The sequence below is a fragment of the Tauraco erythrolophus genome, chromosome 15 (assembly GCF_009769465.1).
Source record: "Tauraco erythrolophus isolate bTauEry1 chromosome 15, bTauEry1.pri, whole genome shotgun sequence".
In the NCBI taxonomy this organism is placed as follows: Eukaryota; Metazoa; Chordata; class Aves; order Musophagiformes; family Musophagidae; genus Tauraco; species Tauraco erythrolophus.
This window is the reverse complement of record NC_141479.1, coordinates 796,427-823,483: the sequence shown is the minus strand read 5'-3', so window position 1 is coordinate 823,483 and position 27,057 is coordinate 796,427. Positions and strand designations below refer to the sequence as shown.

The 27,057-nt window shown below is 54.5% G+C and overlaps 3 protein-coding genes across 5 annotated transcripts; all 3 read right to left on the bottom strand.

The window, feature by feature from the left end:
* Positions 1-1,030: 1,030 nt before the first annotated feature.
* Positions 1,031-2,347, bottom strand: LOC104375609 (C-C motif chemokine 3-like). 2 transcript variants are annotated; one of them, XM_009981999.2, is made up of 3 exons: positions 2,281-2,347; positions 1,478-1,583; positions 1,031-1,121 (listed from the first exon to the last, which is right to left on the bottom strand). In XM_009981999.2, exons 1-3 carry the CDS (start codon positions 2,345-2,347, stop codon positions 1,031-1,033), a joined length of 264 nt encoding a protein of 87 aa, XP_009980301.2. The 2 variants fall into 2 exon arrangements, with proteins under 2 accessions (XP_009980301.2, XP_086477351.1); XM_086621225.1 differs by having other exon boundaries at positions 1,478-1,594; positions 2,292-2,347.
* A 5,545-nt stretch (positions 2,348-7,892) lies between these two features.
* On the bottom strand, positions 7,893-8,901 carry LOC104383134 (C-C motif chemokine 5-like). Its single transcript, XM_086621284.1, has 3 exons — positions 8,835-8,901; positions 8,350-8,461; positions 7,893-7,995 (listed from the first exon to the last, which is right to left on the bottom strand). The coding sequence occupies exons 1-3, from the start codon at positions 8,899-8,901 to the stop codon at positions 7,893-7,895; spliced, it is 282 nt and encodes a 93-aa protein (XP_086477410.1).
* An 11,080-nt stretch (positions 8,902-19,981) lies between these two features.
* On the bottom strand, positions 19,982-26,373 carry LOC104371320 (uncharacterized). 2 transcript variants are annotated; one of them, XM_086621193.1, is made up of 4 exons: positions 26,307-26,373; positions 21,989-22,109; positions 20,706-21,173; positions 19,982-20,627 (listed from the first exon to the last, which is right to left on the bottom strand). In XM_086621193.1, exons 1-4 carry the CDS (start codon positions 26,371-26,373, stop codon positions 19,982-19,984), a joined length of 1,302 nt encoding a protein of 433 aa, XP_086477319.1. The 2 variants fall into 2 exon arrangements, with proteins under 2 accessions (XP_086477319.1, XP_086477318.1); XM_086621192.1 differs by having other exon boundaries at positions 19,982-21,173.
* Between the last annotated feature and the right edge of the window lie 684 nt (positions 26,374-27,057).

Sequence of the window (27,057 nt, the reverse complement as noted above, 5' to 3'; positions counted from 1 at the left end):
CATTCAGCTCTGGAGTCCCCAACATCAGAAGGACACGGAGCTGCTGGAGCGGGTCCAGAGGAGGCCACAAAGATGATCCGAGGGCTGGAGCACCTCTGCTCTGGAGACAGGCTGAGAGAGTTGGGGCTGTTCAGCCTGGAGAAGAGAAGGCTCCGGGGTGATTTTATTGCAGCCTTCCAGTGCCTAAAGGGGCTACAGGAAAGCTGGAGAGGGGCTTTGGACAAGGGTGTGTAGTGACAGGACAAGGGGCAATGGCTTTAAACTGAAAGAGGGCAGATTTTGATGAGATAGAAGGAAGAAATTCTTCCCTCTGAGGGTGCTGAGGCACTGGCACAGGTTGCCCAGAGAAGCTGTGGCTGCCTCATCCCTGGAAGTGTTCCAGGCCAGGTTGGATGAGGCTTTGAGCAACCTGGTGTAGTGGAGGGTGTCCCTGCCCATGGCAGGGGGGTTGGAACTAGGTGATCTTTGAGGTCCCTTCCAACCCAAACCATTCTGTGATTCTGTGTTTGGAGGCTGACAAGGTAATAAGGGTTTGCTGTCAGGACATATAGCCTTACCTACGGGTAAGGGTAACCTCATCTCTGGGTCCTTGACCTATGGGTCAAGACATAGCTCCACTCTCATGTTCCCGAGGGAGCACACCATGACAAGGCACAGTTTTCTCTGAGCCTGGAGAAACACACACCCATTGCGAAGGGGTTTTTTGGTTGCACCATGTTCTAGGCTTGTAGGATCTGCTCCTCGGGCTGAAGAACCAGGAAAAACCCAAAGAGCAGCTTGTGGAAATGAGTCTTTATTATAAATATTTGCTCTGCTTTGCACATCCTGGCAGGGCAGTGGTGGCAGGAGGTACTTGGTGGCTGGCTGGTCCAAGCCGCTGTGACACCTGGTCCCGCCAGGGTACGGGCTGGCTCCACCTGCAGCACTGGCATCCACCACCATGGGAGAAGTGCCACAAGCACCGTCTGCTTCTTCCAGAGACGGAAGGACCGGATGGGCAATTTGGTCGGCGGATGGCAGAAGGAGGATTTTACTTTTTCCTTCGAAGCTTTTTCATGGCTTTCTTCACCCAGGACATCTTGGGGTCGGCGCAGATCTCGGAACCATTGGCAGCCACAATCCTGCAGCAAGAAAGTGAGGAAAGAGAGTGAAAACGTGAACCATGAACCATTCCCTTCCCGTGTGCTACCTCTCTCCTCCCTGCATGCAGCCCCACCCTCGATGGAGGCTTGGGAATGATCTCCATCAGCCCATGCCCTCCTTGGGCAGGGCTGGTGGTCCATGACTGAGGCTTCCCAGACCACTGACATCAGCAAAAAAGCACCAAAACCTGCTTTTTTTCCCCCTTCTGCCCATCCCACAGAGCTACTCTCCCACCGCAGCCCCTCCCAGGCACGTGGTCCCCACTGGGACGGGGGGAGCTGCTCAAGGTGCCAACCGCGACGCCGTGGCGGGGGCAAACGCCGGGGGTACTCACACGACCGCGGGCATGGAGCATTCGCGGGGCGTCTCGTAGAAACTCTGCATCTGTCGGATGGGTTTCTGCGCGTACTCGAAGCAGCATTCGGTGGGCGTGAAGTGGGCTGGGGAGGGGAGGGAGAGACGTCGTCAACGCCCTTGGAAGAGTTTCGCAACTAATTGCGTCGCCAGACAACGACCCCGCCGGGTGTGTAACGGGAGGGAGGCCGTGGAGCTTCTCTGCAGCTCCCACAGCCAGGATCCGCTTCCCTTCATGGCAGCAAGCCCAGGACTGGGAAACGTGGACAGGGTGGGGAGGGGAACGGCGCGGGACCCGGCACCCCACGGCCCACATTGCGCTGGGGATGATGCTTTGGGTGTTTCCAAGGTGAGGGCACAACTCACGAGGTGTTTTGGGAAGCTCTGAACAGCTGCACCCCCCACCTCGACCCACTTGCTCATCCAGCTGGGACCTGGGGAACGGCTGCCGGAGTCTCCTTCAAGCTCCTGCAGCATCTCCCCAAGCCCCTGAGGTCTCCTCCACAGAGGAATCTCTCTATTTAGCAAGGACACGGCCCCCCCCCATGCCACCAGCCCTGCAGCCAGCTGTGCTCAGGCCACCCGGCACCATCTTCACCCTCTCCACCCTTCCCTGTGCCCCGAGACGTGCAACCAGGGTGTTGCTCCTCCTGCCAGCAGCACCATCCCCGCTTCACACTGGCGTTTCCTGCGTGACCTCCCCAATGGGACATCCCCAGCAAGGACCCCGAGCCCCGACCCGTGGTGATATCCCATGAGGAAGAGGAGGAGAAGGTGCCTGACCTGTGATGCGGTGCAGGGAGAAGGTGAGGAGCATCGTGAGCAGCAGGACCGCCTTTGCAGCGAGCATGGTGGTTGCGTGAGGGCTCTTTGTCTGGCTTCGTGCCGCCTTGCCCGGTGTCTGTGGCTTTGCCTCTCACCGCCCCATCCTTTATCCTCTGCATGCCGCCCACTTTAATCGCTTTTCCAAAAATTTTGGACTCATTCTTAGAAGCTTCTTCCCAGGGACGAGGGGATTTCTGGTGGTGTTTATTGTGGAGGTGTGTCCAGCAGTGGCTGGAAGAGGCCGAGAAGCAGGGCAGCCACTTCTGCTTTCTGCGGAAGAGCCATGAGGTTGCAAGGGGGTTCCAGGAGGCTTTGGGGGAACTGAAATTTACCCAGGACAGCAGATCATAGAATCATAGAATGGTTAGGGTTGGAAGGGACCTCAAAGATCATCCAGTTCCAACCCCCCTGCCATGGGCAGGGACACCTTCCACTACACCAGGTTGCCCAAAGCCTCATCCAACCTGGCCTTGAACACTTCCAGGGATGGGGCAGCCACAGCTTCTCTGGGCAACCTGTGCCAGTGCCTCACCACCCTCAGAGGGAAGAATTTCTTCCTTAGATCTCATCGAAATCTCCCCTCTTTCAGTTCAAAGCCATTGCCCCGTGTCCTGTCACTACACACCCTTGTCCAAAGCCCCTCTCCAGCTTTCCTGTAGCCCCTTTAGGTACTGGAAGGCTGCAATAAGATCACCCTGGAGCCTTCTCTTCTCCAGGCTGAACAGCCCCAACTCTCTCATCCTGTTTCCAGAGCAGAGGTGCTCCAGCCCTCGTATCATCTCCATGGCCTCCTCTGGCCCCGCTCCAGCAGCTCCATGTCCTTCTTGTGTTGGGGACTCCAGAGCTGAATGCAGTATTCCAGGTGGGGTCTCACGAGAGCAGAGTAGAGGGGCAGAATCACCTTCCTCAACCTGCAGACGAAAACCAACTTCCTCTGGAGACAAGACATCGGGTCTAACACTCGCCTGTTTATTTCTGACAGGAGAGACAATCCAAACTCCATGAGCAGGAACAGGTCATTGATGAGTTTAGCTGGTTCGCTTGGATCATCAAAGACAAGTGACTTATGAGATCCCCCCACAAAGACCAGCCTCCCCAATCTCCCGGGCCGTACCACGGGCACGGGGTTAGGCAGTGACCCGCTGAAGAGATGGAATGGGATGGGATGGGATGGGATGGGATGGGATGGGATGGGATGGGATGGGATGGGATGGATGTTGTCAGGCAGGAAAAGACACGTTGAACAGAGCTAGGAGGGACCCTGGAGCTGAGATGGTTTTTAGTGGGTTCAGGAGACTTTATAGAAGGGGCAGAAATGGGGCAATGGCAGTGGGGCATCTGAGGAGAGTCTGAGTCTGATCCCAGGTCTGATCCCAAGTGTTGCCTCTGCCTCCCACACCGGCGATGAGAAGGTCAGAAGGATGGGGACTTGTGGTCGTCAATGCACAGATAGGTCATTTCTGCAGGGAGGTGGGACAAACCTTACCACAACCCCAAGAGAGTCATCCCAACCTCCGGAGAGGACCCTGAGGGTGAGAGGGGTGGGTGGCACACACCTCGGCAGCAGCACCATGGGTTGCCAGTGATCATCAGCCCAGCTTCCATGTGGAGATCTGCCCCTGGGAAGGCGAGATGCAGCTGTGGTTGGTGCACGAGGAGGGGGTGAGGATGCACTGGGCATCCGCATGGGATGACAGTGAGTGGGAGCATGGGAAGGGGACCTGGCTGTGGCTTGGGGATGGGGTAAGGCTTCTCGGAGGAGAAGAAAGGTGGAAATGAATTTCCTTGAAGATTGTCTCATGTTTGCGTGACTTTTCTGGAAGGAGAAAGGAGAAGGAAACAAACCAAATGTGCTGACAGCTCTGGTTTGGCAGATGTGGTCTGCAGGACATCAGGTCTGGTGGCCTGGTACAGAAGCAGGGTGACCATAAGGAGATCTGGACACAGCACCTCGGGGTTCTAAAGCCACTTTTCCCCTGGAAAGGGCTCTGCAGGAAGAAAATAGCCAATACCCAGCCCCTGAGCCCCCTTCTACAGTCTCTGCATCCTCCCTGGCTCTCCCACTTTTCCTTTTTTGCAGCTCCTTCCACGAGCCTGATGTACAGACCATCGAGCCCAAGAAGCTGCCAGGGTCACACCACCCCCTAGACATGGGTTAAAGGCAAAGGGCTGCAATTCAGGGGGAACTGAGCTTTAGAAATTAAAATGGGTAGGTGTGAACACAAAAAAAACAGCGTAGAGATGGGAAATATTCTCTGACTCATGCAATGTTTTGGTTTTTGAGTGGGTAATCACAAAAACTAGTAGTTTAATGGGGTGTGCTGATCCTCTGCAAATGATAAATGCCAAAGAAAATGGAAGAGCAGAAGGCACTTGCACATTGGATGCTGGTCCCTGACGCCAATGCCACCAAAACCCTGTCTGGAGGAGATCTTCATCGCCATCAACCATGGCCGAAAAGGTGAAACTATAACAATAACTGACTTTCGTGATCCACCAGAGCCTTCTTGCCATGGGTGGGAATAACAGCATTGGAAAAGGCAGTAGTGCACATGTTGGGGGACACAGCGTTACAAACGCTATGGTAGATCCCAAGAAGACCTTACAAATGGGTCAGATCTAGATCTCAAACAGCAATGCAAAACCCAATTAGCATTAGATGATCTATCAAGGGCCAAAGGAGGGGGTTTGCGCTCCCGTTAACACTCGTCCTTGTTTCTGTCTAGACCAAGATGAAAAATAGAAATGGACATAATGACAATCCATAGCCACCTGAAAGTTTTTTTGTAAAACAAAAACCGCCCCGCTTTTGATGGTTGAGGTTGGACACCACTCATTGGTCAATGGTTTGAAAATGTGCTTAAAACGTTGGTCAAAGAGAGAGAGAGAGAGAGAGATCTAATGGCTATAGCAGTAACCTACATGTCTGTCCAATTAACTACTGGTTGTGCTGAGCAGAGAGAGAGAGAGAGACAAAAAGCAGCAGCAATTACTCAGCAAGAGATAAAGCCGGTGGCAATGCAAACATGTGGGAGAGAAAAAGAAATTAAAGCAGAAGAAAACTCTTTAATATACAAATATAAAGGCTGCTCTGGGGCCCCGAGTGTCCCTGCTGTGTCCATTCTCCAGTTCCATGGATCCTGCTTGGACGGGATCAGAGATGGGGTGTCTGTGGGGCCAGACTGTTCCCTGTGGGTCTGGGAACTGGAGGTCTCATGGGCACCAAGAGGCAGGTGGAGATCTCTGGGATGCACCAGGAGGTGCTTCAGCTTGAGGAAGCCCTTTAAACAGTTGCCTTTACTCTTCAGGAGCCTTCAGAGCCTGGAGACACCCTGTTTGCTTGGTCTTGGTGCCCTCTCCTGACAGCTGAGCAAGGCTTTCCCAGAATGGCAGGTCCCAGGTTACCCAGACCTTCCCACAGGACACGCAATCACTGTCCCATTCTCCAGTCCTCAGTTTGGAAAAAACCTCTGCCAGGGGTTTCTGATGCACATGGTGGCATCAAAGCACTGGCAGTGACCTCACAGCTCTTGTCCCATCCTTGTCCCCAGGCAACAGCAGCCGCAGAGGACTGCGCTGATTGGAGAAGGCAGCTCCAAAGGACAACCCAAGCCCCACCATGCTGGATGCCATGGGGCTGGCACCACGCAGCTGGGTCCCCTGCTCAAGGGCATCAGCTGCCTCCTTTTCCTCAGCCCCAGATTCCTCCTTCTCCTGGTGGCTTGGGCCACTGGTGCAGCACTGCCAGAACATGTCATTGGGCAGGAGGGATGCTCTGGACCAGCCCTTTCTGGAGAACCTGGCAAGACAGTGTCCTGCAAGGACCTGGTCCTGCTCAGCAGGATGGCTCCTGGCTGAGGGGGCTGGCAGGGACCCACATGCACTGTTAGATGGGGCACGAGCCCTCTCAATGGGCTCAGCCAGAGCTGAGATCATGATGATGCTGGTTCTGTGCTGGCAGATGTCTGCTGGGAGCCAATGCTGGGGAAGGCAGTTGAAGGATCAGGATGGAGGTGAGATCCTGCTTGGCCCCAGCACCATCTCCTCCAGGCGATGGGATGCTCCTCCTTGGTCAGCTCTGGGCTCCCAGACACACTGCGTTCACTCCCTGCGTGGTGGTGGGCTGGATGTCCCCATACAGCCAGACCGCTGGGGTCTGGGCTGCCGCCACGACACAGCTGTCAGGAGAGGGCACCAAGTCCAAGCAAACAGGGTGTCTCCAGGCTCTGAAGGTTCCTGAAGAGTAAAGGCAACTGTTTAAAGGGCTTCCTCAAGCTGAAGCACCTCCTGGTGCACCCCAGAGATCTCCACCTGCCTCTTGGTGCCCATGAGACCTCCGGTTCCCAGAGCTCAGTGTGTCAGGGTCATCCCTCAGTGCTGGGTGGGTTTTGCCTCTACCATGAAAGCATCCCTGGAGGTGCTGCTGCCGAAATCCCGTTACCCAGGAGCTGGGAATGGCGGCAGCGGAGCTGCCAGGGGCAGCTGTTGCTCAGGGCCTGGCTGGGCATTGACCAGCTGGTGGCGAGCGATGTCTTTTGCATCCCTCGGCAGGGATTTTTTTGTGGTTTTCTTTTTTTGGTTGGTTGGTTGTCTTTTTTTTCCCCTTTAGTTATTAAACCATCTTGGGGAAGGGAAGGAAGATGCGGGGGATGCTCAGAGCCCCGGCGTTTGTCTGCCTGAGTCACCATGACGCGGGACGGACCCCGCTCCGCTGGCCGTGGCCGAACACCTGCTGCGGATGGGGAGAAGTGAGTGAGTCCCTCATTTTGGTTTTGGTTTGCACACCCGGATTTTGCTTTTCCTATTAAACTATCTTCATCTCAACCCACAAGTTTCCTCATTGTTGCCCTCCCGTTCTCCCCCCTGCTCCGAGCCCCTGGCAGGGCTCACTGGTGGGCTCCCCCAGCCCCTGGCACCGACGGAGTTTCCCTGGGGAGCCCTTGGCTGCTCCTGCATCTCAGGTCTCCTCTACCCACCCAGGGAGCTCCGCAGAGCTGCCCTTCTCTGCAGCACAGCTGCGGTCCGGGAGAGCCCTGGGGAAGATGTGGCACCCTGTGGATTGAGGGGACAAGCAGGAAGCTCCATGCCTAAAACCAACTGTAGTTTTGCACCTGGAAGCCCTCAGAGGAGTCTTCAGCCCCTTTCGAATACCCAAATTTCCAGATTATCCACGCAGCACCCTCCCAGCCCCCCTCCCTGCTTGCCCTAGTGAGACCCACAGGGTTTGGGGAGGCAGTGGGAAGAGCCCCCATCCCACCCCAGCCCCTCAGCCGGCTCCACGCCTCGACCATCTGGCAGCAGCCCAGTTGCTGGGCCTGGGAGAAGCAAGGACACCACTCTCTGATACCACACAGAAGAAACCTTTATTCAGAGCCCTGCTCGGCAGGCGGGTGCTGGCGGGGCCGGCAGCACCCCTGGAGCTGGAGCCCAGCTGGCTGATGCAGTGCAGGGCTCTGGGGAGTCAGGGCCATTCCCTCCAGTGGGGGCCTCCAGCAGCCCTTTCCAGGAGGATGACTATGAACCTTCCCACCAGGACATTGGGTAGCCTGAACCAGGGCACCCGCTCCACATCACGGGGCATGACGTCCCTTCTTTTTTTCAAGGTACTCAACTGCTTTCTCCACCCAAGTCACCTTGGGGTTTGCACAGATCTTCCTCTTCTTGGTCTCAAACCTGCCAAGACGAAAGGTGAGGCTTGGTGAGAAACAAGTTATAGTCCCATTCACGTCCACGCCATCCTCCCTTCCCTGCACTCCTCTTTCCCCTGTTGCCCTGCACGCTGGGTGCTTGGTGTCCTACAAGCAGCTCATCCTGCAGCACAAAGCCTCTAGGGTCTGTGCAGAGCCTTCAGGAGCTGTGATGGACTCGTGTCTTGGACTCTGCCCTGCAGAAGTGGCCCTGCCCTCTTCATGCCACTTGTGGAGGCCATGCAGACCTGGCCCAGTCCTGTTCCAAGATGGGGTGGGTGAACTGAACCCACAGTGGCACAGGAGACAGCGCAGTGGTGAGGAAATTGCCAGGACTTACACAACTGCTGGCATAAAACACTCATTGGGAGTCCTGTAGAAACTCCTCAGATTAGCCAGCTGGATAGTGGAGTTCGTGTAGCCGTAGCAGCACTCTAACGGTGTGTGAGGGCCTGGAGGAGAGAGAGATGGAGAGAGATGGTGAACACCAGCTTTGGAGAGCCATCTTTAAGACCTTCCCCCACGACAAGGCTGATGCACACAACATCCCCCAAGTTCTGCAGAGGCTGCAGACCTCCCTCCTTCCTGGGGCAGGAGGATGCTCCAGGTCATTGCCCAGCACTGCCGACCCTGCAGCCAGCTTTCCCAAAGCCGCCTGGACCTGAATGCCATCTCCATCCCTCCCCGCACCACAGGACACACAGCCCTGCCCTGCCCTGCGGGCTGCCCCTTCTGCCAGCAGCACCATCCCCACACCACACCAGGGGTTCTGGCCTGACGTCCCTGACGGGACGACCCCGATCTCCAGACCGGGAGGTGCCTCACCTGCTTCGCAGCGTGGGGAGAGGGTGAGGAGCACGGCGAGCACCAGGGCTGTCCTCGCACCGAGCATGGTGGCTGCGTGAGGGCTCTTCCTCGCAAGCTGCTGCTCTGCCTCTCCGCAGGAGCTCGGCTGTGAGCTCAGGCGAGGAGGGGCTCAATTTATCCTCTTCACCCCCTCCCCATCAGCCCTTTTCCAAAGAATTTCAATCAAATTCAGGCGAAAGCCCTCTATGCTTTTTTCGGCCGAGGGGATTTCCACGTCACGTGAGAGGGTGACCGGCCGAGGCGATACCTAGAAAGACTGGACAGATCTCAGCAACTTCTGTGTTCCTTGAGACACGTCTCTAGGAAAGAGGAGGAGGGAAGTGAAATCCTCCTCTGCAGAAGCACAACCCTGAGGGCTCCCAAACCCACAGAGACGGGATCAGTGGCGATAGGAAAGGACCAGATTTTGGTGCAAAGTCACTTTTCAGCCCCAGGGCCAACACACACGTGCTGCGGACGGCTGGACGGCTCGTGAACGCCCCGGGTTGAGCAGAAACGCCGTCACCGCTCCTGCCACCAGCCCTCCGCAGCTCAAAAGCTGCAAGATGTCACATAAGGACAGAAATTGCATCACATTATGGTGTGTTCCTATGGAGATGAACACAAGCTTTCAGCCAAAAGTCCTTGTTTCCCTGCTGGGAAGCTTGGGGTGAAAGGAAAAGGAGATGCAGTCAAGTCCTCCCTTGCAGATGAGGCCAACTCAGCCCCTTGGCTCCAGGGCCGGGCAGGAGGCTGAATCAGGCTGAGAGATGCGGAAGGAGAAGTCAGTGTTGGAAGTTCTTGGATGTTTTTCCAACATCTTCCTTCCCTTCGCAGCCTTGAAGCCTCCCACATCCTGTGGGGACCGGCTGAAAGAGGGTCAACCTCTCGGCGTTAACCTGGGGACAGCCTCTCCCTGCTGCACTCCACCACCCCTTCCTCACCCAGCCACTTGGACCACCAGGACCCTTCTGCAGGGCCTTGCCAGTCACACACAGCTCCTGCCCTGAAGCTCATCCTTTCCCCATTCTCTCCTTTTTTCCCCAGGCTTAAGCAGATGTGTGGAGCAGCAGAATCCCGTGCAGGTCCCCAGGGCGCCACAGTCGCCCCTCACTGTGAGCTACCCAAGGGGCCACCTCAAGCTGTTCTTCACATTCACAGAATCACAGAATCCCAGAATGTCAGGGATTGGAAGGGACCTCAAAGGATCATCTAGTCCAATCCCCCTGCCGGAGCAGGACCACCTAGATCAGATCACACCAGAATGCGGCCAGGTGGGTTTGGAACATCTCCAGAGAAGGAGACTCCACAACCTCTCTGGGCAGCCTGTTCCAGTGTCCTGTTCCCCTTACTGGGAAGAAGTTCTTCCTCATGTTTAAGCGGAACCTCCTGTGTTCCAGCTTATACCCATCTCCCCTTGTCCTGTCATTGGATGCCACTGACAAGAGCCTGGCTCCATCCTCATGGCAGTCACCCTTTCCATATTTGTAAACATTAATGAGGTCCCCCCTCAGTCTTCTCTTCTCCAAGCTAAAGAGACCAGTATAGCCCAGTACAGCTCCCTCAGCCTTTCCTCAGAAGGGAGATGCTCCACTCCCTTCATCATCTTTGTGGCCCTTCGCTGGACACTCTCCAGCAGTTCCTTGTCCTTCTTGAACTGAGGGGCCCAGAACTGGACACAATATTCCAGATGCGGCCTCATCAGGGCAGAGTAGAGGGGGAGGAGAACCTCTCTCCACCTACTAACCACATCCCTTCTGATACTCCCCAGGATGCCATTGGCCTTCTCGGCCACAAGGGCACATTGCTGGCTCATGGTCATCCTGCTGTCCACCAGGACCCCCAGGTCCCTTTCCCCTTTGCTGCTCCCCAACAGTTCAGTCCCCAACTTGTACTGGTACATGGGGTTGTTCTTACCCAGATGCAAGACTCTACACTTGCCCTTGTTGTATTTCATTAAATTTCTCCCCACCCAACTCTCCAGCCTGTCCAGGTCTCTCTGAATGGCAGCACAGCCTTCAGGTGTGTCAGCCACTCCTCCCAGTTTAGTGTCATCAGCAAACTCACTGACCAGGCACTCTATTCCCTCATCCAAGTCACTGATGAATATGTTGAACAATACTGGTCCCAGTACCAACCCTTGAGGGCATATGGGCCTCCAACTGGACTCTGTCCCATTGACCACTACTCTCTGGCTTCTATCCTTCAGCCAGTTCACAATCCACCTCACTACCCGATCATCCAGACCACACTTCCTCAGTTTAGCTGTGAGGATGCCGTGGGAGACTGTGTCAAATGCTTTACTGAAGTCAAGATAGACCACGTCCACTGCTCTACCATCATCCACCCACTGGGTGATGTCCTCATAAAAGGCTATCGGGTTTGTCAAGCACGACTTCCCCTTAGTGAAGCCATGTTGACTGCCCCTAATGACCCTCTTATCCTTGATATGCCTAGAGACAGCACCAAGGAGAAGTTGTTCCATTATCTTTCCAGGGATGGAGGTGAGGCTGACTGGTCTATAGTTACCTGCGTCTTCCTTCTTGCCCTTTTTGAAGACCAGAGTGACATTTGCTTTCCTCCACTCCTCAGGCACCTCTCCCGTTCCCCACGATTTAACAAAGATGATGGCGAGTGGTCTGGCAATGACGTCCGCCAGCTCCCTCAGCACCCGCGGGTGCATCCCATCAGGACCCATGGACTTATGGATGTCCAGGTTGCTTAACTGGTCCCTAAGTCCTCATCAACCAGGGTAGACTCTTCCTCTACCCTGACTTCCTCAGGAGCCTCAGGGTTCCAGGACTCATCAGGATAGCCTCCAGCAGTATAGACTGAGGCAAAGAAGGCATTCAGTAACTCTGCCTTCTTCTCATCCTCTGTCACCAGGGCACCCTCCTCATTCACCAGTGGGCCTACATTGCCTCTAGTGTTAGTTTGATCTGCAATGTATTTGAAGAAGCCTTTTCTGTTGTCCTTGACCTTGCAAGGTTTAATTCCAAGGAGGTCTTAGCTTTCCCAGTTGCCTCCCTACATCCTCTGACAGCAGACCTATATTCCTCCCAAGTGGCCTGCCCCACCTTCCATGATCTGTACACACTGGCACCCTCTGCCCCTTTGGAGCACGACATTATGCCTGGGACTGTCTCATCCCTGGGTGTCTTTTAAAAAACTTGAGGGAAAAACCACTCGATGTTGAGAACTGCTCTGGTCATGGCCATGTCTTCTCACTCTCAGCTGCAGTAGAAGACATCTCCTGCTGATGAAGGCTCGAGGAGCCTGGGTGGGGTATGCTGAGGCTCTTCCCAACCTGGTAGAAATGATTACAATACATATTGAGACCCCTGTAGCTGCTGTGCTTTGGCTTAGCTCCTGAGGAGAGATGGAGTCCTTGTGTCTTGGCCCAGGAGGAGCTGGAACGAGGCCACCCACGCCATCAGAGGACTAAAAATAAAGCATTTCTAAACAAGTCCCACAACGCCTAAGGACAATGCCGTTTCTTCCTCTGTGTGTTCAACGCAGCGACTCAGTGTCTCCATGGGCTGTAATGAACTCCTTGTGCCTTCTGCTGGTCACCAAAAGCGTCTTTCCTTTCTCCCACAGCTTTGAGGGTGCTCCTTTCCAATCTCAACCATCTCTGCAGATCCACAGGCTCCCTTCTTGCAGACTCTGCGGGACCCTCTCCCCAAATCTGGGCCACAGCTGCTGGGACCAGAGCTGCCTCCCAACCCATGGAGACCATCCCAGCAAACAGCCCTTTGGAGACCACAACACTCCACAAGCTGCAGGCAAACCAGTAACGTGGAGCTGGGGATGTTGGCTGTATTGCTCCTCCTGACTCATTTTTGTCTTGCCTGTGGTGCATGCAGGGCCACTGAGGGCAGGTGGCATGATGCTGTCATACCCATGGCAGATGTCCTCAAGCTGGGGGAACACAGGCTCCCCTGCAGCCACCACCCAAAGGAGCGCGCGACCTGCCCTAACCACACCTGGGGCAAAGCCACCTTCCAAGGACTCGACCCCGAGCAACGGCAGAAGGATTTGGGGGATGGATAGGCATGGTCTTCTGCAAGTCCTCAGCTACGTGGGATGCTTTGGGTGGGCAGCCAGGGTGGAGCGCAGTGCCGGTGGCTGAGCAAGCCTGGGGGCACCGGCAGCCAGGGTCAAGGAAGAGAGAAGAGCCTGCTCTGGGTGGAGAGGACCTCGAGAAGCAAAAACGCCAGCGGGGGCCCATGTCTGCAGAGCTGTGCTTGCGTATCTGGCAGAAGACATGGCCTGGGGTGCTCAGCTTCCCCTTTCTTGGGTTTTCAAGCCGATGCTGTCGCAGCTGAATGATTCATGGCTCCCTGGAGACCCTTTGGTATTTATTCTTTCATTTTCGGGATGGGAAAGGCTGATGTGCAGGCATCAACCCAGGAGCACCGGGAAGCCCCCGCTGCCGGAACAAGTTCCCCTTTCATTTGAACGGGCTCTGGTGAATTGGCTTGTTTACATAAAAAGTAAACCTTGGTTTTGCAAGAGGAGGAGGAGGGGAGCGTGGGGAACACCTCAGGTGTGGCTTTTGCTAGAAAACGTGCCGGTGTGGGGAGGGAGGAGCCGGGCAGAACAAGCCCCACGCTTGGAAATGGGGTGTCAGTGGATAACTGAGCGTATCCAGGTGTGCTGGAAAACACAGCCGTGTGCTCATCGGGCTGCTCGGGAAAGCACACGGGAGCAGCTGGGCTGCCAAGGCGGGAGAGATGGTTGAGCATCACCTGAGCATCACCGAGTGCCGGGAACCTGCCTCCAAGGAGGCCGCGGGAGGGTTGGGAATGAACTCTTCCCTATTATCTTCTGTTCTACCCAGTCACTTTGAGCCTTCTCCGTTGAAAATACAAAGCATTCTAGTCTTTCTTTTGGTAAGTCTTCTCCACTTTGAGTCTTCTCCATTTAAAATATGAAACATTCTAGTTTTTCTTCTGTTGAAACCTCAGCTTGCTGAGTGTAAGGCCCCTCCACATTTCTTTGATGTGCTCGCTCAAGGCTTTCCTTTGAAGCTCTGGTTGACTCGGGATACAATCACAAACCAAAGGCCATGCTCTCCTTCCTTCCCAGAGCCAGCGCTCACCCTGCAACTCCAGGTATGACCATGCCAGCCCCCACAGCCTGGAAAAACACTTCAAAAAGAGGAAAAGGAGAGTCTCTTCCAAAGCCTGCTTCCTACCACTGGACACTGGGGACCACCAAGTACTGGAAGCTGGTGATCCAAGCTGCATCCTGTGCGGTAAGTCCTGCCTGGTGTCATGAGACACAGAGGCTGCAGGAAGGATGTGTCCAGGAGCCCTTCTCCAGGGGATTATCTGCACTGAGTCACTGGGCAAGCTCAACCACCGGCACAGGGGATAGAGCAGAAAGTCTCCACGGCCGGGCAGGGAGCCCTCACCACGATGGCCAAGCAGAGGTGGCACCTGGGCCTGAAACTGGAAGCGGCCACTTCACTAAGGAAGAACAACAAAAGATAAAGTATGATGTCAGTTTTCTCCAATGCACTGAACAGGAGACATTTTTCCATTTTTCTCCAATGAGGTTGATCAACAGCCTTGAGGTTAAGTGAAGGATGGATGTGGGGTGGCAGGAGGAGCTGCTGCTCCCAAGGGAGACTCTGTGCTGGGGAGGCTTCTGTGCCAGGTGGCAATCAGGGGAAATGATGCTTGGTGAGGACTACAGCCTCCTTTTATCAACCTTGACTTTTTCTGAGCTCCTTTTGCTGAGGATAGTAGTGGAGAGCTGCTTTAGCTCAGCTTTTAAACCAAGGTTGTGATAGCATGGGACATGGAATCAATTTCAGCTGGAGCTGGGAAACCTTTAATGATTTAATTCTGGTAACTCCACGAAAGCAGTTGAACAAGTTATCAACTTACTCGTTCCTTAGTTTTTGGTTAGGATAACACCCATCATTCTCAAGAAAAATAAATTCAGTTGAAAGAATGTGATGAAAAGAATACATTAAGGTCCCTAGATATCGTAACAATGAAGTATTTGGGCCAACCATGGTCTGAGCTTGCATCACACCCCTTCTCGGAGGGCTCCTCTCGCTTCTTTCTGTTATTTTTTAACATTATTTGCTTTGTCACCTTGTAGGTCATCTGGCAGAATTCAAGGGTGATTCAGAAATGGAGCTTCCTCCATCACCTGAGATGGTGACAGAAGAGGTCAGGACTCTCCAGGGTCATACAACCTCTGTGCTCACCCAAGGGGGACTTCAAGAGCAGCCCTTGCAGTGACATGAACAGGGACACAATCTCCATATAATTGAGGATTAAGCAAACGCAAAGCATGGAAGAACCGCAGCCACACAGCAGAACCACAGCTGTGCAACCAGAGAGCCAACAAAGCCAAGGGGACGTCCTGCCTTCTGCTACGGCAGCATTATGGAAGTGGTGGCACGTTAGCTTGACCAGAGGCTGCCCTGAGCACGAGCCTGCTTACGCAACACTTCACAGAAAAACCACCACACCACGCAGGGGCAGACGTTGCCTAAGTCACAGTCCGAGTCTCAAACCAGAGACGATGGAGACTGCAGGGTCTCTGCTTCACAGAAATAACCGTGCCCCTCACACATCAACCTGGAGAGAAGTCAGGGCTTGGAGAAGACAATGGCAGAGGTGTCTCACTGCCAGGTCCACACTGCAGGGAGCAGCGAGAGGGAACAAGTCAGGAGCCAGGGGTGACCCCAGCACAAGCAGGGCCCTCACCAGCGAGGTGAGGTCCCACAGGGTCTAAGCATGGGGAAGGCAGAGCCAAGTGCTGATAACAGGGTCCATTGACACATTCACCAAAGTGAGGCCCCAGATCCAGGATCCATTTGGGAGGGTTAAGGGGTATCCATTCAGCAGCAGCAGGACATGGGGACAAGGACAGAGACAGGGCTACAACACTAAAGGGTCCATCCACTCATCCAGGAGACAACAAAGCTACAGCAAAGGTCCAAGGTCTGTCCAAGACACGGGGCCAGGGCCAGGACATCAGACCAGCATCCCTACAACACACCCAAAGCAGGACTAAAGGCCCAAGCCTGAGCCCAAACAGAGCTCCTGGGCCTTGGGCAGAGGGTGTGGGGCAACTCCATTCACAGGTGAGGCTGGTCACAGTGATTAAGGCCAATTAGTGCCCTCAAGGCATGCCACTGTGCCTTCTGATGGAGCCTGTGGGGATTCGAAGTGCGGAGGTCCCAGTGACGCCTTGTTCTCAACCAAACCAGCCAGCTAACAAAGTAATGGAGAGGGTGTGCACCGATGTGGAGGTGGAAACCAAAGCTGTGGGTCAGCAAGGGGCCAGGAGGAACACACCATGACCGTGCATCCTGCTAGATCTTGTGGGCTGGGGAGGAACCTCAAGGCAGAAGCATGTCTCTCGTGTGCTAGGTGAAGAAGCCAAGCCTTGTCCCACCTGAGCACGGCAGACTTGGCATCAGTTATCACCTGGGCCACATTCTACACCTGAAGCAGCCCATGGACCTCCAGGAGGAGCGTGGGAAGGTGCACGACTGGACATCCTTTGCACAAGGTCTTTGTCTCCACTGTCGGATGTAGAGAAGCCGGGGAGCGGCAGCAAAGCCGGGAGCGTGTGCCACCAGCTGGCCGAGGGACTGGGCATCGGAAAGCTCCTTCGGTGCCCCCGAGACGCGGCCCCCGAACGGCCCCACGCCAGCGCCTACGTGTCGGAAATGATTCATCACTGGGGGGGCTGATGTTTACTCAGCCTCCCCCTCACTCGCCCACCCTCTCCCCATCACAGAGAGGAGGAAAAAAAAAAAAAAAGAGAGAAAAAAAAAGTGTTTTTCTTTCCGCAGAACCTTTTATGGCCAGAATGACCTTTCTGACCTGGTGATTCATCTGGGGGAAGTTTTCCTGGACCTCACAATCTTCCCAGCGCGCCGGCGGTGCCGGAGCGCGAGGATGGGGCACGGCCAGGACAAGGGCTCCTGGGATGGCGAGGAGATGCTCATCCTTGACCCTCTTGCTGCTTCCAAGGGTCAGAGCCCCCGGGCACCGACTCTTGCGTTGCATGTCCTTTCCCACCTCTCCTCCCCAGCACTAACCAGAGCAGCCCAAAGCCTGGCTGGGGTGGGAGAGGTCCCAGTTCAGCCCTTGCTCTCCCGCCCCCCTACGGAACCCACTTGGAGCGTAACGTTTGTTTTCTGTGGGTTCCTGTTTGTTTGCAGCTTTGCTTAAAGGAAGCAAAAACCTGGCTGTTTCTTCAGCGTTGCCTTAGCAGGACAAGAAACGCCGCTTCCTGTGAGAAAACACGTTCCCTGCTAATTCTTGGCGCGACCGAAGCCTATAAACAGCTCCGCTGTCTCCCGGCGATGCTGGGATTCCCCTCCGCGGTGCTGGGTCCCACACATTCATCGCTGCACCTCGGCACGGACCAGGCTTGGTCACCCAGCCCTGGGCTGAATCCCCTGAGGACGAGTTTTTAACATAAGAAGTTATTTTACTTTAAAAAAAAAAAAAGATACAGAACATATATCTCATACACACGTTCGCATATACAGGATACACAAACAAACTGGAGATTCCAACAGTCCCTGCGCTCTACAGCAAAGGATGTTTTAAGCCCCGGGAACTGGTGAAACCCGCAGCCTTCCTCCTCCTGAGCTGGCATCCAGCTTCTGCCCTCCCAAACCACCCATCACACAGCGTGAGGCCAGCAGGAACAGGGGTCCCCTCCTGCCCTGGGTTTAACTGCCCTCCACGCGGGGTGCCAGCACCCTGCCTGCAGCCAGCCCCAGGAACAGGAGAGGGGAGCAAGGCGAGAACAAGGACAGATCCAGGCTGGAGGAGCAGCTCCTCCCGATGAGTGCCAGTGTGACCATGGCAGCTGGAAGATGGTGGGAGCCAAAACCAATGTCTTTACAAACATCGTGGGTGGGACTTGAAGTGGTCAGATCTGCCCGGCGCACGTTCATCTCCCCAGCGTCACTCCAAGCTGAGGGCTTCACCTGCAGCCGATCAAGACAAGTGTCCACTCCGTTCACCGTAGTGCCTGGAAAGCCACCCAGCTCCCACGGACATGCACGAGCCATCCAAGACCAGCAAGAAAACAGAGCAGGCACAGTCACACAGTGCTTCCCGACATTCCCAGAGATGCCTTGACTCCACGATGCTCCAGTAGCAAAGGACAGGACACCACATACATTCGATACTACAAAACTGTACTACAAAAATAACATTTCTAGTGTTTCATACAAAAATAATGCCATAGCACAGTGCCTCCCCAGCCGCGAGGCCACGAGCCCCAGCCGCGCGCGAGCAGGGCGGACGGGGCGGCAGCACCGACGGCCCCTGATTTACCCCCCAGGTAAATCAGCCCCCATCCCGTGCTGGGCTGCATGGGAGAGCTGCTGCACAAGGAGGGGCTTCACCCCAAATTCCTAATTACAGTTAATCCGATTGCATCCCGCACTTGCAAAGCCCGAGATGAATCCCCGGCTCCGCTCTCTTGAGTTGATGAAATGCAGAAATTAGGGGTGGAATGATGGCAGAAAACAAACCACCGTCCCAGTCTGTCCTCTGCACCTCCATGGCTGGATGGGTGCCCTGAAGGTACCACCTGGTGGATCTCATGAGCTGCATTCCTCTTGCTGTGCTTTACAGCTGGCCCATAATTTTTTGCTTCAATTTTCTTGCTTATCATGTGGCTTCGCTTTCTTTTTCTACATGCATATTTATACTTTGGGATCTGATCCACTAGGGTTGGTCAGACGAGGGTCTGACCATTGATATGTATTTCTACCTACAAAGCATCATATCATGAGGACCTTTGCACGTTCCAGCAGAATTCGTACTGGAATCAATGTTTAATAAGGGCTTTCAGGAACAGATAAAAGATAAGGCTTACATACAGCGATGTCTAGACGTGTAAAAATCAAAACCAATTTGGGTTAAAAAAAGCCTGGTGCTGTTACAGTGCTTTAACAGCCTGGTGATCAGTGCTGTGGAAAAAAAAAAAAAACAAAACACAAAAACACCTAAAACGTAGCTGAAGTGTAGGACCATAAACAGGAATTTTGTGCTTTTTTGTGGATCAGCAAATGTGCTTATTTCCAGAGAGAATATGGGACCAGAAGGATGATACATCTGCTGTGGTGGAATAATTCCTAATATGACGAAATCCAGAATTGCATTTAGCTCCTCCAAGAGGGTATTTCCTGGGAGTTGTGCTTGCACGGAACAGCAAAAACCCTCCAGTGTCATCACAGGAGCAGCAAAACTTTGGGGTGAGTTCTTGTTTTGTCCCATTTGCAAAGGCTCATCCACATTATCCTGCCCTGGTGCTGGATGCAGCAGGACCCAGGGTGCACCAGCTGGCAGGAGGGTTTTAGTGCAGCTGATTTGTCGAGAGCCAAGTCTTGGACTAAATCTGTGAGAAGAAATGCCCATAGCTGTTGGAGAGAAAGGTGGCCTGATTTAGAGGAGGAGATGGATTGTGGGTTGCCAGCTCCTCTGAACGTGAAATCCACAGCTCTGACCTTCAGTCCCCTAATCAGAGGCAGTTTTTGTCACCTCTGTCTGAAGAGCTAGGCTCATGTCTCCAGCAGGAGTAAATGATGTGTTTGATCAGCCCAAGGAGACCCAGCTGCCACCAGCATCGGTCTTGGTCTGACAGAGCAGTGACCTGAAATGCAAAGGAAGAAGCAGCAGAGAGTTTGTTAAGTGCAAATCACGTGGTTTTGGCGTTACGATTGCTCAAGGTGGCAGAGCCCGAGTCCGGCAGCGTGGGTGAGTGAGTGGCTTCTTGGTTGGGCCATGATGAAATGCAGGAAAATTCCCAACAGCAATTTGGGAATTCACTTCTGCCCACCACCTGGCAGAGAGCCACCAAGCAGCTCTAGAACAGCAATAGCCTTTGCACGTAGCAGTGCCAGAAAGAAAAAGAGCATCGCATTTATTTCCCAAATACTGTCATTGGTCAATGATGACTTAGATGACAGATTTTTGGACATTCTGCTCTGCAAAAAAATCAGTTTTCTCTGGTATTTTTACTCGCTGTCTTGCTTCGTACTCGTCACCAGTTCAGCATAAACTTAGCTTTCCTATAGCAACACACATATAGTTTAGGCCAAAAATGTCCACACCATGAAGCATTCAGATTAATTCCATTGGATAGACATTGTTCTCATGTCCTTTCTTCTTCCAGAGCAAGCTCTGTACCATTTCTTTTGACATTTCTTCTGTTTTGACTCCAAATTTTAGATACAGCCATACAGCAGCAACGCTGCAGGCCATCAGCCCACCTACCAGAGAAACTGGGATGATAGAGTGCATTTGAGATCTTGACAAGAAGCTGGGAAGAGGCAGATCATTTGGTCTTTCTGTCGTCATCTGCGCCTTGTCTTGGCCTGAGAACGCTTGACTAGTAAAAACTAACGTATCTGAAGGATCTTGCTTTCCTACAGACGATGAATAATCAAATGTTCTAGTACCAGAAGCATCTGCAGAGGAACTGACAACCTTGGTACGGACAGAAGGGCCTCCATCTATGGCAGTAGTGGGGTTTAGAGTAGAAACTGAAGCAGTTTCTGGTGGAACTGGTGTGGTTGGGACTGTGGTGATCTCCGTGCTGTCCAGGATGGAGGGGAGACCTGAACTAAAACTGCTAAAAGCAGCATCTGGTGCGTTGGTTCTTGCACTTGCAGGGTCCAGGGATTCATTTGTAGAAAGTACAGGATGGATCGATCCTTTAGTAATGGCTGTGGGATCTGAATTTGAGCTAGGAGAAGCTGTGTCTTGATCATAAGCTGTAGCATTTGCAGTATGTCCTACAGGTTCTTCTGTAGATCCTACAGCCTTGTCAAAGCCATGCACAAGAGCCATGGGATATGAGGTGGGCTGGCTGGAGACCATGCCTGCTGCAAAAGTTGTTGAAGGTGGTGGAGATGTTAAGGAATCTCTGTTTGCTTCCGGAGTGACTTTGGAGCGGGCGGCAATTTCCTGTATCACGGGAGATGATCCTGCAGGGAGCTGTGTGGTGTTCTGCGTGGCTGGTGAGGACCTGCTGGACACCTCTGTCCCAGCAGCAGGAACACGTATTCTCTCCAAAACTGTCGTGCCAGTGCCTTGGGATAAACTAGTTGGAGCAAAGGTTTGAGGAGAAGCTGTTACCCTAAGACCAACTTGGTTTTGAAAAATGCCAGGCTTTGCTGGCGCCGCTGCCGAGGTGGCATCAGGTGGAAGTGGGGAGGCTGCAGCCTTTTCCTGGTCCAGTTTCTGTACGATCTTCTTCACCCACTCTGCCTCTGGATCTGCACAAAGCTCCACGGACTTCAGAGTAATAAGTCTGAAAACAAAAAGGGATCGATCACCTACTGGGTAAAGAAGACACTGTTCAAGATGACCAGCACGGTAGGGCAGGCACGCAGACAGCGACGCTGGCTCTCTGCAGCCTGTGGTAAACACCACGTAATGAGGATTACTCATTTCAGGAAGAGCAGGTGCCTCTGAGGTCTGATTGAACGAGGAGCAGCTGAACATGACTCACAGGTGAAGGGTTTTCCTCTAAGAAGTTTTTCTCCTTTGAAAGGATTGTCCTGATGTTTGGAGGCAGCGTTTGCCTCCAGCGCTCAGAGCAGGAAGCTCCGCTGGCACCAGCTGCCCAGGGGCAAGCGTACGGGAGGACAAACCCCTCTGATTTACCCAGTGAGGCTTTGCAGGGTCAGCCCAGCAGGTTCACTTTGGAGCAACCTCCTGGGCTGCTGTAAAGTGGTCTCGATGGGTGCCTCACCTCTGGGGTAAGTCAAACCCAACAATTCTCCCGGGGAAAAAAATGCAGTTTTTCTCATCCAGTCAAGCTCACGAGTCTGGACCTGCTTCCGGAGAACACACCTGCTTTCAGGCGTGCTTCCACTGCCCCGTTCTGCCAGCACGTCCCTCCATCCATCCCTTTCCCCGTCCCTTTATCCCTGTGCCTGAGCCCCTGATCTCGCTGGGATGCTGTCGGTCTTTAAACATGGAAAAACATCCCCCCCACCCCCCAAATAACTGCCAGCATTCCCTCTGTTTCCGAATTGCACCTTGCTCCAACGCCAAGGCGTGCGCCGAGGGGTGGGTGCTGCAGGGGTCCGGCAGAGGGGGCGGCGGTGGGGCAGCACTTACATGATGGCACGTCTGGGGCAGCGCGGTTCGGTCCTGCGGTAGCTCCTTATCCGCTTTGCCGCTACCTCCGAGGTAAACCGGCCACACTCTTTGGAACACTTCAGAGGTGCTTTGGGTTGCCCTGAAATAAAGTTCCCAACATATTAAACGTCGGATTTTTGTTAGGTACAATGAACCCCAGCAGTTTCCTTTGCTTCTTCTCTGGGAGGGGTCCGAAACTCGCGAGGGAAGTTTGCAATCCCTGCTAATATGAGATGCTTCTATGAAGACAAATCCCACCCGGGCCATGGTTGGTTTTTATCACTCAAACAGGTGATGCGATACCCAGAAAACCACAAAAAAGCACTGTGAAAATTGTGGGACACCATTGCAGTTCACCCTATAGCACTGGCTGGAGGTCCTTGGTGCAAGCACCTGGACCTTGTCATGGTTTGAAGTGGGGGGGGAGGTTCTGGTGGCAGGAGCTGCCCACCAGATCAGACTCCCATCCCCCTTGGGGTTGAGCCAATCGGTGCCTCTGTGAATTGCCCTATTTAAGTTGGGACAAAGGAACCAGAAAGGTGCCTTTGCCCAGGAGCAAGGAGAGGGGAGGAGGGCACTGCCCCCGCTCCCCAGCGCCCGGCTGGGCGGCTCCAGGCCAGCGCCACCCACTGAGGATGGCGGCGGCGGAGCCGCTTGGGGAACTCAGGGAGAGCCCTGCTCCCAGGGTGCCCACCGGGCCGAGTTCACCCAGAGAGGACTGAGATCTGGGAGAAACAGCCACACTGACACCGGTCAGTAAAGATGGAGCAGGACGAGGTGCCGGAGCTGAGTTTCCCCTGCAGCCGGTGGCGAGATGGCAGGCGGCCCCCTTGCAGCCAAGGCGGTCCCAGGGGAGCAGAGACCTACTCACAGCCCGTGGAGGACCCACGTCAGAGAAGAGATGCCTGGGCCTGAGGATGGTACGCATCTAGAATCTGTGGGATGACCCCCGTCGGAGGGGAGGTGTTTTGTTTAGAGGAGATGCCTGAGCCTGAGGACAGTCGTGAAGCATGGGCACAGGTAGAGACGCATTTAGAGTCGATATGATGACCCACGCTGGAGCGAGTGCCAACGACTCCCTAAGAATGTGAGACTGTGGTAAAGCCCACACCGGAGCAATCCATGGGGAAGGATTGCATCCTGCGGGTAGGACTCACGCTGGAGAAGTTTGTGGATTTTCCTCATGAGTAGGGGATCCACTGGAGCAAGGGAAAATGGTGTAAGGACTCCTCCTCCTTTGAGAGAGGAGCGGCAGGAACAACATGGGATGAACTGACCTGCACTCCCCCAGTCCCTGTCCCCCCTGCACCACTGCGGGGAGGAGGTAGAGCTGGGAAGAGAAGGCAAAGGGGGCTGGAGAGGTGTTGTTTTTAAGATCTGGCCTTGTTTTCTTTTTATCCTCTTAAGTAACTGGTTTTGCTTGTTTTTATTCTTCTAAGTAACTGTTAATAAATTGTTTTGCTTTAAGAAAGCCAAGTCTGTTTTGCCCAGGACCACAGTCAGTGGATGCTCCTCTGTTCTCGTCTCGACCCTCAGCCCTTTTGTTATATTCTTCTCCTCTCCACTTTACTGGAGTGAGAGAATGGTTGTGGGGAGTTTAGTTGCCGGATCAGCCTAAAACCGTGACAACCTGCAGGTCCTCTCCAGTTTGGGTCACAGGAGAACTGCTCTCAGCATGGTGCCCAAAAGACACATTTCTTCATCCCCAGAAGACCTGCTGCAACTGTCACCAACAGGCTTTTGGTGCAGGTGGTGCAGATTGGAAGGCAGGATGCTTGTCCTGTATTTATCTTCATAAATCATGTCTCTTTCTCCTGTGGGAGTTCATAGAATCATGGAATGGTTTGGGTTGGAAGGGACCTCATCTAGTTCCAACCCCCCTGCCATGGGCAGGGACACCTTCCACTACACCAGGTTGCTCAAAGCCTCATCCAACCTGGCCTGGAACACTTCCAGGGATGGGGCAGCCACAGCTTCTCTGGGCAACCTGTGCCAGTGCCTCACCACCCTCCAGGCGAGAATTTTGCCTCTCCGCTTGCTGGTATGTGGGCTCTGAACACCACCTGGACTCAGAGAAAGGGTGCAGAGAAAGAACCTTTTGGTGAACAACACATTGCTCCCATAAATAGCAGCACACTTTCTCACCAAACATCTGTTTTCCATCTCCACCGGAGAAAATGGTTTTCATTTTGCAAAGTGTAAAAATAAAACTCAACTCGACCCCTTCGAGGGGCAAAGCCAGTCACCCCACTGGGGACCCGGCATTCCTGCACATACCTCCAGCCTACAACAACAGGCGTTGCCAAGTGAGGGGAGGTGGCACAATGCAGCCTGGCAAGTTGTTTCTGACATCCCAGGGGGCAAGACTTAGGAAAAGCAGCCCTGATTTACCCGAGGCCCCCTGTGAAGAAGGAGCTGGAGTCTGGTTTAGCTCATGCAGTCTCTACAAAATGTTTTCTCCGATTCCCAGATGAATTTGGTGAATCTGGTGCAGTCCAGCTGGGAACGATCCAGCCACCGAGTGCCAGAATGAGCACTGTGCCAGGAGCACTCCCAGCTCTTTTTATCCGTTCACCGGGGAAACGCACGGTTGCACAGACACCCCAAGCAGACGCTCCTGTGGCCCCTCTGCAGAAGCACATTCCAATCTCTAGGTCTCTAACGTCAAAGCAAAACTCTTTGTTCACACAATAACGTCTTCTGTGGCACTTTAGGGTCAAGAATACCCGCTCAGGAATGACCAACTTCCCAATTAACTCTCATTAGCCACAGGACATACTGCCGGTGGTGTCCACTCTCAGGAGCACTGTTCCACAAAACAGGCACGGCAACGAGAGGGCCAGATCCTTCCCTATGGAGAGCTGGGAGGTGAGCGGACAGGGACCGCTCCCAACAGCCCTTCTCCTCTGATAACCGCTTAATGATTTTCCAATTATTGGCATCACAAATAAATGGTTTGCAATGAGCCGAATTCCTGGTGTGTTTTTCCCAGAGTGGAGGAGTTTGGAAAGCTCCTTCCAAGGCAAGCGTGATGCCGCAGGGAGCACGGAGCCAGCCCTGATGATCCCCCTCCTCCCCCGCGGGGCACACAGCTCCGCTTCTCCGAGCTGCGTCTGAGTCTTTGCCAAAGGGACCTCAGGGACAGCTGGAATCTGGGAGTTTATCTAGCCGGGACCACCACTCCTGGGAGACAAGGCTCCTGGGAGCCTGAAAAGCAACTCTCGAGGTCTCTCTCCTCAAAAGGCCCTGGCCAGGGAGCACCCCCAGCCTTTCTGCAGAGCCAGCCTGATCCCATCACTGTGGAGGAGACGGATGCTTGGCCACAGGCGAGCGGAGCTGGGCAGTGCTGAAGCAGGCAGCAGGTTCCCAGGGCAGGGTAAGCTGCCCGGCATCCCTGTTGTCCGCTTTACTCCTGCCAGCCCTGGAGAACCTGCCTGGAGACGCGAGGAGAGGAAGAAGCTCCATCCCCAGCCACCCTTCGTGCTGTCCTCGCTCCTCCCATCTGGCAGCAGCAGGCACAGATCTTAAGGACTTTTGGCCCCTCTCCCTTCCCATGGTGGGAATGGATCAGCCCTTTGTCCTGGGTGAGGTGCAGCTCGAGGAGCTGGCTGCCAGCCTGGCAACCAACCCTGCTTAAAGGGCGCCTCCGGCAGTGATCACCCATCTGTGCTATAGATGGCTTAAACCCCAGAAGGAGGTGTGCCCACCTCCTCCTCCTGGTCCTCCAGCTCTGCTCAGCCGTGAAGAGGAGGATGTTTACCCCCTGTGCACGCACACGCGCGCGCACACACACACACACACACACACACACACTCTGCACAGGCACTGGGGCTGCAGGTGACAGCACCTCTCGGCGCTGGGAGCACCGGCATCCCCAGGACAGGAAGCCTGTGTGGACAGACATCCAGCCTTGGACAGGCTGCGGTCTGCCCCCATGGCACGTCCCTAGTGGACACGAAAAAAGGGGAAAAGAAGTACATTATGCTTCTTTCCAAATATGGATCATCAGAAAATCTCTCTGACACCCTCCCCGCCAACCCTCAGGAGTGCCAAAAGCCATCACGGCGCTGCTCCGACTTCCCATCTACCAGGAACGCCGCCGTAGGTTCCCCCGGCCACTTCCCAAGCCCAGCCTGATCCTGCTACATGATCTCCCCCAGCCCACGAAGGTCCCTTGGTGCCCACAGCCTGATCCAGCGCCACCGTCCCCCTTCCCCTCGCCCCGCTTCACCAGTCCCTGGTGAATCCAGCTGCTTCCCCAGGATCCCAGCGGGCGGCACGCGGAGCTGCGGCTCACCTCCAGCCACCGTCACCAGGCACAAGACCCTCAGCACAAACAGGACCTGGAGACAAACAGCCTTCATGTTCCCGCGGCTGGCAGCAGGACGGGCACGCAGCGACGGATTACGGGCAGTACTTCCCGACCGCTTGCTGTGTCCTCCGGAGCAGCGCAGCTGCTGCAGCTCGTTCCAGGATGATGAAGCCCCGAGACGGGTTTTGAGCTGGTTTTCAGCTCCCCCGCACGCATGGCGGGGTGACGACAGGAGGCGGAGGGAAGAGCGGGACAGGGAGGGAATACTGCCTGCTCCGGAGATACGGCTCCCGGAATTCCCCGGCCGCAATGACATCAGCTTTTCCCAGCGCACGCAGGGCAGCTCCAGCCTCCTTGGGAAACTGTTTCAGGAGTCACCTGCTCCATCCTCCTCTCCCACCGATGTGTCCCTTGGCCAGCCAGCCTGTGCCAAGGCACCGCTGTCCTTCGGCTCTCCCCGCCCCCGACCCTCAGCTCCTTGATGCCCATTAAGCTCATTATTTACCCCGAATGCTTCCTCTGGCAGCTGTTTTATTCGGTCATTAGGCCAAAAGAGGTGGCATTTGCTGGTGAGGATCACAAGTTCATCAGCGAGACTGGTGAGCTCAGGCCAGGCTGCCTCTTAGGGGCATCGCCAAAGAGCTCCTCGTTCCCCGGCCATGCCCTCTGCGGCGTGTGCTTGGTACCGCAGCCTTGACTTTGGTTAAGCACCAAGGTCTCAGCCATCAGGGTCCTG